Consider the following 9,970-nt stretch of genomic DNA (forward strand, 5'->3'; position numbering starts at 1 on the left):
TCTTCCTGATTGGAGACTCCTCTTTGGCAAGCAATGAAGTTTTTCCCTTAGCACTTCAGAAGCATGATAAAGGAAAGTTACCTTTCTAGACTTCCTCTGAGTGATTGATAGCTACTAAGGCACCATCGTGTTGCTCAGGACTTGGCAGCTGACCTGCAAGGTTGACCTTGGGGATCCTGAGTGAGAAGAGAGATATTGCTGCTATGAACTACTGGATATCAACCTTAGACCCAGTGTGGAGGGTATTTTGCTTGTGAGCCGTACTGATTTATTTCTCCCCAGTGACCTAGAAAACAAAACCTTTTACTCTCTTTTGATCTGTTCTTGTTTGGGGTTTGTGGATTGTATCTCCTGTCTGACCAAAGGCAGAGAGGAACTGCCCCAGATGGACAGGTGGCAGCAGCTCTAATATAGGACCCCGAGGTTTTTAATAAAAAAAGGTGAAAGAGTGGCATACTTTCTTCTGTCAGCCAGGCCTTACATCACCTAAGCAAGGCTATGCTCTCCATGGGCTGCAGTCTAGCAACCTTCCCCCTGTCTTCTGATTGTGGTTTGACAGCATGTGCAGTTTTAAGCTAGGAGTCTAGGCTTGTAGCTGGTCCCCATTATATGCTCCTGCCACTCTCTGCTTTCTTCACCCAGGTCTCCTGTTCTAGCAAATGACAGGGTGGTATCTTCCAGTTGCTCAAAGGGGAAATTATTATAAAGCTTTGGGAAGGGACTCCTTGTATGAACAGATGAACCCATAGTAGATATGGTACTACCTTGACTGGGCTTGAGAGCACCTGGACCCAAGAAATGTCTCCCAAAAGCAACTGCATCTTTTCTGGCCTTCAGCCACAATTTCATATCTGTCTGAAATTCCCCCTGACTTTCTATTTAGTTCTAAGAAAATTGTCCCTAGCTTGTCACCAAAGCAGAGATAGATCAGATGACTCCACGAAGCTAACTTCTGGTGTCTGAAGAAGGATTCTTTTTTCAAAAAATGTAGCGTCATACTTGGAACCTAGGACCTTGCAGGTAACAAGCAACACTACCACTGGATAACTCATAGCCTAAACACATATGTGTACATACCTTTATTTAACAAGCATATTAAGCACCTTCTGTGTTCTGAACTTCATCCATTTGTTTCAGCAAGTAGAGTTGAGAGATTTCAGGTTTGAAATTTAGGTAGACCTGAATCAAGGGTCAAGTCCACCATTTCCTGAATATTTAGTCTCTTAGGAAAAACTCCATTTTGGGAAACTGGAGTGAAATACCAACCTATTTTCCCCCTGCTCTCTAAGTCTCAGCATATGTGCCTATGTCCCTGGAGCCATGAATTACACTTTACATCATACTTTCCAAGAGAAGCAGAAGTATAAATGATAGGAAACTCACAGGGAGGGTCTAGGACATTGTGGCCTCTGCTCAGCATCAGCGACTGTCAAGCCAGCCCTCTCCCCTGGTGCCCATAGCCGCTGCCTCTGATCCTGGGTCCTGCTGGGTGTCTTATTGCCATTCCTTCCCTACTCCTATTGCCAGGCTTCCTGTAGCTGATACAAATTCCCTCATGTAAAGGGGCAATCAGGGTATATTTGTAGGAGTGTTCATTCCTTATTCCCTTCCCTGAGGAAAAACGAGGATCCTCAGAACATCTGCCTTCACCCATGTCCAGCAGGACAAGCCAAATCTTTTGTTTAGAAAGAGGGGAACCCCTGAGGACTCCTTTGTTCTAGAATCTTGCCTTTCTGCTGTTTCGCTTTTCCTGAGAAAGTTGGAGATTGCAAATAGTTTACATACAGAATGTCAGCTGCCCACATATGAAAATATACACATTATTAAGACCTAAGTACTTGCGTCTGGAGATAGAGCAGACAGTCTCCCCAGCTGACCTTTTGTCCACTGGCAGAACCACTTCTAATGAGCATTAAATTCCTCAGGGGGATGTTTTGTATGTTGAAGCAAAACATATGTTGGACATTAGCTTGTGTGCATGCATGCATGTCTGTTCACCTGCACATGTATGCACTACATGTGACAGGACCATATAAGCAACATTTATCAAAATATGAATAATATGCTATGTTTCCTTTTCCAACATCCATGGTTTGCTCTTTGAGGTCATAGTCACGGTTTTACATGCTACTTAGGAAGGAGTCCTTCACCTCCTGCTGCTGTTTAGGGATGGGGCTCTCTGGTCAAGTTGCCAAGGTTTGAATCTTAGTTTTTAAACCTCAGTTGTGTGACCTTAGGCAAATCGCTTAACTTCTGAGCTGTCTCTCTATCTGTAAACTAGAGATGTCAATAACAGAACTTGCCTTGAGAGGTTGGACAAGACCACACTGGACAGCCTCATACCTGGCTTGTGGTAAGGAGGTGTTCATCGTGCAACTGCCATGAGGACAGCGATCATGGCTGTTACCATTGGGAGGTGAGGTAAGGCAGAAGGCCCTAGTTGCTAAGAGGATTCTTTTGGCTGTGGGTCCTGAAGCATCTCTTGTGTCATGTGTACCATGATGGGTGAAGAAGGGTTCTGTCCATGGGAGCAAGCAAGGGCCCAGTGGCTGGAATTCCAAAGTTTACTAAGGACATGTCCAGAGCATTGGGAGAGAGGCCAGAAAGGGAAAGCAGGTCTGGAAGGGTATTTGAGGGACAGTTCTAAGAAGTTCATGACTTGATCCTGAAGGCAGTAAGGATCATAGGAATTGTGTTATGTGGTAAAACTGCTTTGAGTGTTATGATGTCAAACCAATAGAGAAGTGATTAGAAGAATTTATGAGGCAACCCCTGGGAGAGACTTCTGGAAAGCAGAGTGATGACGTGATCCAAGATGACAAGGAATGTAAAATGCGGACAACCTGGTTTTGAGTGGAGCTGATGAGGTCAAAGCTGTGTCTTCCCCATGGAACTGGACCAGAACTTATAAGGTTCAAGTCCACAACTGACTCAGATGCTCCTTATCTCTACAATAAGCAACATCAGAGCACTAGGGGCCTTTTCTCTCAGTTTTCCTATCTGTGCCATGATGGGTTGAAAAGTGATCACCTAAGAATCCTCCTTCAACGGTTCTTTCTAAATATCTCACCCAATTTGTAGGGTGTATATTTCCAAGATGGCTCAAAGGGGATGCAGAGGACTGTCGATGACCACTGAGGAGATATGTGGGTGGAGGAGCCTGAAGGTCCAAGTAAACCTGCTTGTGTAACTGATCCACTTTTCACTTCAACTTCTTGAAATACTTTGATGCAGAGACAAAGCTTTGGTTATGAGAGCCCAAGATATTTGGGCTTTTTCTGGTGTGAAAAAAATGCAATCTTTTTCTTCTTTCTGTTACACAGGGTCTCTAGGAATAGCTGACACCATTGAGGTCATCAGTGGCTCCACTTTAAAGATGTCCTCTACAGGCTCAAGACTCTGTGGTCTCCACCTACCCACTATTCTTTTTATAAGTCTGCATTTTCTAGACTGGTCTTACTATGTAACTTCGGGCCTTCAGCAAGAACTCTCTCTTCACCCCCTACATCCTCTGTCTCCCTCGAGGCCCTGCTCTTATCTTAAACTACTCAAGGTTTCCTTCCCGAATTGATCAGTTATTCTTCCGTTTCACTGTTGTAGTAAAGGCTATACTGCTGGGTGAAAGTCATCTAGGCTGACTGTTTCAACTGTTCCCCTCTGGCTTCCCCACACTGAGGACAGAAAGAAAGCTGGCCCTGTGGTGTGCCCTGGCCTTCTCCCTCTCATTGGGAAGCAGTACTGAAGGGGCTCAATAGTGCCATCTTGTGGACCAACTGCTTAATTGATGGCTGAATTGGCAAAGGCTGATAGGATTCGACTCCATCTCTCCAACAGTGAGCTTGTAAGCATCAGCAGAGACCTTTGTGTTGAGGTGATGTACACATGCTTTGTGGTGTGATTGCTGGCCTTGTCCCAGGACAGACCCATGCCTCCTCTGCCCTCCTCAGTCTGCCTCCGTCCCCCAAATTCCTAGGCTTATTTCTTTTATGAGTTCAGCACTGAAGGCTCTGTGACACTGCAGGACTCTGGAGGACGAAGCGTTGTACAGTGCTGTTCCCAGGAAAAAGATTGCAACTTTTCACATACAAGACACTAAGCCACCCCAACCAAGCTTATACTTACTCTGTATCCATTTCATTACCTATATAGCTTCAGGGTCCCCCAAAACTTTCATTCAACCACCAGACCACTACCTCAACCATCTCCTCTACACATTCCAAGGCCTGTTCTGCTTCAGAATGGTGTGGAGGATTTTTTTTTTTAATGTGTGACAGTGCCTAGGAAAACTCTTACATGAATTTTTTCTTTCTTTCTGCATGGAGAGGTGTGTTCTGGTGAACTTAGACTTCAAGAACTGCTAGGATCCCCAAGAACAAGAAGAGGAAGCCTCTGGGAGAGTAATGAACAAGGCAAAAAAGGCAGTGAAGAACATAGCAGGAGGTTCCCAGGAGAGTTGTGCCCTGATCTGGTGTCTTCTGTCTGACTCTTCTGGCAGACTCAGGCTTCCAGTCTAGATCTCTCTTTTCTTGGAATCACTGGAAAGAGGATTTGGTTTGAATCACTTAATTTCTTTTAGTTGAACCAGAAGCTGAATTTAAACCCATAGTTATTAAACCAAAACATTATTATCTGTCTGTTCTGTGGCTATCCTGCCAGGGCTCTTTGCCTGTGGTCAGCCAATCCCAAGTAAGAGAATTGCCTGGTGTTATGTGCATAAATGGGTTACCTTTAGACTCATGGCAGTCCTGCTGTCCCTGAGAAAAGAACCCTGTTGGTTACTCTCACCTGCAAGTAAAGGCTGAAGAGGGGGTGAAGAGGCTTCAGGCTAGGTTCTGTTTTGTCTCTGACTTCATCTTCCCAAAAGTCTTTTGAGATGAGTCCAGCCCATTTTGGTCTTTTCTTCCTGTGAACTTACAGGCTGCTGGCAGACCTTACAGTGCCTTGCTCTCTACACTAGCAGATAGAGGAGGGGACCAGATGACCATTACTTCCAGTCAGATCTCAACCAAAAGTAATCCAACCTGGGTTCAAATTTCTTCTCTACCCCTTCTTGACTGCATTATCTTGGGAAAATTACTTAACCTTTCTGAACTTTCATCTTCTGCAAGGTGATTACATAGTAGTCCCTATCTCATAGAACCACGGTATATATTAAATAGTAATGTGTGCCAGGCGTTCCATTCATTATTGAGCAAGATTGGGTGTTAGTGTATGTAAAACATGGTAATAGACTTTTTTTTTATTGCTTTCCAATATTAGATCTGTAAGTAACTTTCATTTGTTAGTAAAGAAAGATCAGGGGCTAAGAAAATGTGAAGCCATCAAGTTCTGGTTTTAGTTCATTTTGTGTAATCACCATATGTAACCAAGGGACATTGGGACTTTTCTGGTAGGGTGTCTGTCACCTTATGGCATGCCATTTGTATGGAGAAAAACAATTGAGGTCAATACTACACTGGCTTTAACTTTTTCTCTCCTACTTTCCCCATGCCAGTTGCCAGTTGGGCTGATAAGGAATAAGCTGGGTCTTGTGTAGGTGAAAAACAGATAGACTCTGGTGCCTCGTACGGACAGTTTGTCAACTTGGGGCCCCTCCTCTGTGAAGCTAAAGAATGGCTTCCTTCTTCCCCACAACTCCCACATCCAGCGTCTGGCATTCTGTGATTGACACTTATGCAGTGAGCAGCCATCTGCCAGGCATAGAACCCACCTTCCCAACCCAGGTGGCCTACCAGCCAGCCCTCTTTCTCCTGAGTAAGATTTGCCTACAGCTATTGACCTGTAATTTCATTGCCTGCAGTTACTGGCTCTGAAGAGACTAAACTGCCAGAATCCCCCCAACCAAATTTATCTTCTTCTTAGGGGGAAACTTTGAAAAATTCTTGAATTTTCAAAGTTCAAAGAAGCCTTCATCATCTCTGGAGTACCTTTTTCCAGAGAAAGAGATGGAGCCACAGGATGGCTAAGGTCAGGCCCCTGACTCCAGTAGGAGAGTAGACATCTTCTCTTTGGGATACAATCTTAAGTTCTTAGGGCAGAGAATGGGAAGAGGACAGGAATAGATCAGGCAGAGTTCACAGAAGGCAGAGGGAACTGCTACCACCCAAGACAGCTCATGGTGGAAAATGTGCTCTTGGTGAAAATGCCTTTACAGCCACACCACAGGCCACCTCCACCAGGGCTGGGGCCTCTCCAGCCAGCTGAGGAGGGAGTCCCCAAGGGGGGTGAGCCCACACAGAGGGCAGGTCTGGGAAAGAAGAAATAGATTTCAGCATTTGAAACCATGAGGAACAGAAAGTCAGCCACTTCCTTTATTCAGTAGGGATGTACTAGATGCTACCCCCCCCCCCAGGATCAACTTCCTGTAGGCACTGCCTGATGGACCTTAGCTTGTGTCCCAGCCCTATAGCTGCATCTCTGTAGCTGGGAGAAAAATCAAACCATTCATAATTCACATTGCATTTTTTTTTTGGAGTCCGCTTGTTGCAGTTTTCTAAAAATTTCCCTGTGATTTACTAAAATTCCACTTGAAGTTCAGATGGTGTGTCAAGTCCTGGGAGGTGTTTGGCAAGGGTGAATGGCAGAGAGGGAATGGGTGAAGCCGGGGAAACGAGACTCTGAGATGCAAAGAGCCCTCCATGAAGTCACATAGAGGGAAATCTCATACATCTGGGCTCATTCACTGCTGTCCATTTTAGAAACCTGTCTGCCACACTAAACACTGTCCATGCATTGTAGGCCAATTATGTGTGTAGTGGGCGCAGACAGAGGGCAGGCAGCCAAATGTTGGGACAGGTATCTACATCTTTGTACCATCACCTGGCATCTAGCTTGTCTTTGACCCTGTATCTATGAGGCAGTTCCAGCCACCCTGTTCCTCCCTCCTCACTGACAACAATCCTTTTCTTCTTCTAGTCCCCAGTCTTTATCGCCCAAGTTGGCCAGGACCTGGTCTCCCAGACAGAGACGAAGCTCCTGCAGAGGCCTTGCAAGGAACTCTTCTCTGCTTGTGCTCAGTAAGTGTTCTACCCATCAGGGTCCTCCCACCTGGGAGAGTCCTGCCTATTTGAATAGGTCTTGCCTGCTGTGGGATAATGCTATTGTATACTTTAAAGGTTTGTCACTTGTATTAGTTTAATAAAATACTGATTGGCCAGTGGCCAGGCTGAAAGTATAGGCAGGGAGAACACTAAGAGAATTCTGGATAGAGGAAAGGAAAGAATCAGTCACCACGAAGATGCAGAGGAAGCAAGATGATAATGCTTCACTGAGAAAAGGTATCAAGCCACGTGGCTAAACATAGACAAGAATTATGGGTTAATTTAAGTTGTAAGAGCTAATTAATAATAAGCCTGAGATAATAGTCCAAACAGTTTATAGTTAATATAAACCTCTGCATGTTTCTTTGGAACTGAATGGCAGTGGGACCAGGTGGAACAGAAATTTCTGTCTACACTTGCCTACTTGGGCAAACCTGTGCCTACCTGGGCTGACCCTTATCTATCTGGACAGACTCCCACCTATGTAGGCAAATCTTTTTCCTCCTTGAAAGATAGTGTTTTTTTCTTCTAGACCAAACCCAAAGCCTGGGTTCTTGGGGACTGTATCCCACTCTGTCTTTTTCCACCTATGAATCATAGCCCCTTCTCTACCTCAGCAAGTCAGCATCTATTCTCACTTCAGCTCATGGTCTCCTCAGAGAACTCCTCCTGAGTTGTAATTTAATATAGCTCATCTCTGAGATTGTTGACTTAATGTTTGTGATTTACCGTTTTATGTTCCCATTTGTGTATCTACCCCATACTCCCTGCCTTACTACAGGACCTGAAACAATTGCTTGCAAGGTCAATCCAATTAAGCAACCATTTGAAGAACAAACAGGCCTCTGGCCAGGTGTAGAGCATCCATTGCAAGGCTTGGGTTGTTTGCATTCTAAAGGCACTAAGCCACTGGAGTCTGTCTAGCTCCTTCAAGGTGGAAATTATAACAGGTTCATCTTTTTGTCACTCTGGACTAGGTCTGTCCATGATTACTTGAAGGGAGACCCCTTCCATGAGTACCTGGACAGCATGTACTTCGATCGTTTTCTGCAGTGGAAATGGTTAGAAAGGTGAGTACCATGCACTCATCACATGGAAGTGTGCGAGTGTGAGGGGTAGGGTAGAGTTCATCTGTATGATAATTCATACAGAGACAAGATACCTTCTGTAAACTCCTGGTGATAATCAAGTTGACCACTCTCCTTCCACTAATGTTTTGGGTAGTCTAGAAATGCTATGGACTTATGAAAGAAAGTATTGACTGGGTTGTGCCCCCATACACATCAACTTGTTTATGCTTCTTTGGTTCTCTGTCTTTCTCTATTGTATACTGTGTTCTCTCTCTCTCTCTCTCTCTCTCTCTCTCTCTCTCTCTCTCTCTCTCTCTCATTCTGAAGATCAAACCCTGCACCTGCTAAATATATGCTGACTACACCCCCAGCCCCCAGTCTTAGGTTTTTGTGCTACTTTCCCTAAAGGATGAATAGCTTCGAACATAAAACTCTGTGTACTTTTGGCAGTACACTCTCAAAAGGCACTGATTGTAATCTGTGAGGGGCTTGCTCAATTGCCCTCCAAAACAGCCACCTCCAGTTTCTAGCCCTGCCAGTGCCTGAGCCCCTGCTCCTTATATTCTGTACTGTTCTCATGTTTTCCTCCCACTAGTGAGCAGCGGGGTATCTTTGCTCGTTATTTTCCCCTCACTAATTATAAGTGAGATTGGGCATCTGTCTAGTTTATTTGCTGCCCCAGTCTCTTCAAAGTTCTTTCATGGGTAACTCTCTCTTGGGCACATGTAGCCTCTCTGTGACTGACAAGAAAGCAAAAGTCATGAAAGGGACATGATTTATCTTGTCTCTGACTAGGCCAGTCAATTCTGAGGGGCTAGGAGAAATATTCCAGCCTCATTTTATGACTAGCAGAGTTTATACCTGGCTTAAAGCATTCCTGGATAGACTGGGAATGGAAGTGTCCCCTCAGGTCAGGAGTCCCTTCCACAGAAGCTTGGTATCCCGGGGTATGCTCCACACTCAGAGAAGGAAGCCATATTATTCTATGGACTGTACTGTACAGCACTCATGGGCCAAGTCCCTCACAGATAGTTAAAGGCTGTGGGCCAGGAGCCATCTCAAGGCCCCAGAGAAGACCTGTCTTCTATGCATACTTCAGAACGCTCATCATGAAAGCAACCTGCTTAAAGCCAGAATCTGAATACAAAGTCTTTCAAGCCCTTGGTTCTCATTCTACCCAGCAGTCCAATTCTAATTGATTCTTGGCTGAGGCCACTGGCTTTCTTTTTATTTATCTGCACTAGCTTCATGAAATGGACATTTTGATTACTACAAAGTTAAGAATATACCCTTTGGAAGGTACTAAGTTCTTAGAGCCAATAAGATAGGATCCTAGATTAGGAATGCCCCACATAACTGATGACACCCCACCTCTCCAATGTTTCCCCCTCAATCATGACATATTTAAACTGTGTTACTGGAATATTAAGGGGAATTTTTCCCTCCCAGGGTTAACCAAGAATTTCCTAGGAAATTGCAGAATAATCATTTTATAGTAGAGGACCTCTACAATAGTGGTGACTGACTGTTTATTCTCCATGCATTGTAAATGGTTATGCCAATATAAACTTTTCTGCCCTTATGTAGTGGTTGTAGGAAAGGCTTCTTGCCCTGTGTCAGAGGCTAGCTCTTCTCTGGACACCTGAGATGCCCTAGTGCTAAGCAGGAAGCCAGGTACTGAGGGTTTCTGTGACATGGTGCCTTGTCAGTCCTCCTCCTCAAATGGATCTGGTTCTTTGACCCAGTTCAGTCTCCTCTAGCCCCTGTCCTGCTCAGGAATTTTATAGGACGTGGAGCGTGTGTGTGTGTGTATGTGTGTGTGTGTGTGTGTGTGTGTGTGTGTGTGTGTGTGTGTGTGTG

At 44.8% G+C, this 9,970-nt stretch overlaps 1 protein-coding gene across 2 annotated transcripts in view; it reads left to right on the forward strand.

The window, feature by feature from the left end:
- Grk5 (G protein-coupled receptor kinase 5) overlaps positions 1-9,970 on the forward strand; it is a 205,384-nt gene that overhangs the window by 164,351 nt on the left and 31,063 nt on the right. For both annotated transcript variants that reach the window (XM_005352574.2, XM_013348191.2), the window contains exons 5-6: positions 6,916-7,016; positions 8,018-8,110. In XM_005352574.2, coding sequence (XP_005352631.1) covers positions 6,916-7,016; positions 8,018-8,110 — 194 coding nt within the window. The remainder of the gene's footprint in view (positions 1-6,915; positions 7,017-8,017; positions 8,111-9,970) is intronic.

Source organism: Microtus ochrogaster, chromosome 8 (assembly GCF_000317375.1).
Source record: "Microtus ochrogaster isolate Prairie Vole_2 chromosome 8, MicOch1.0, whole genome shotgun sequence".
NCBI classification, from domain to species: Eukaryota; Metazoa; Chordata; class Mammalia; order Rodentia; family Cricetidae; genus Microtus; species Microtus ochrogaster.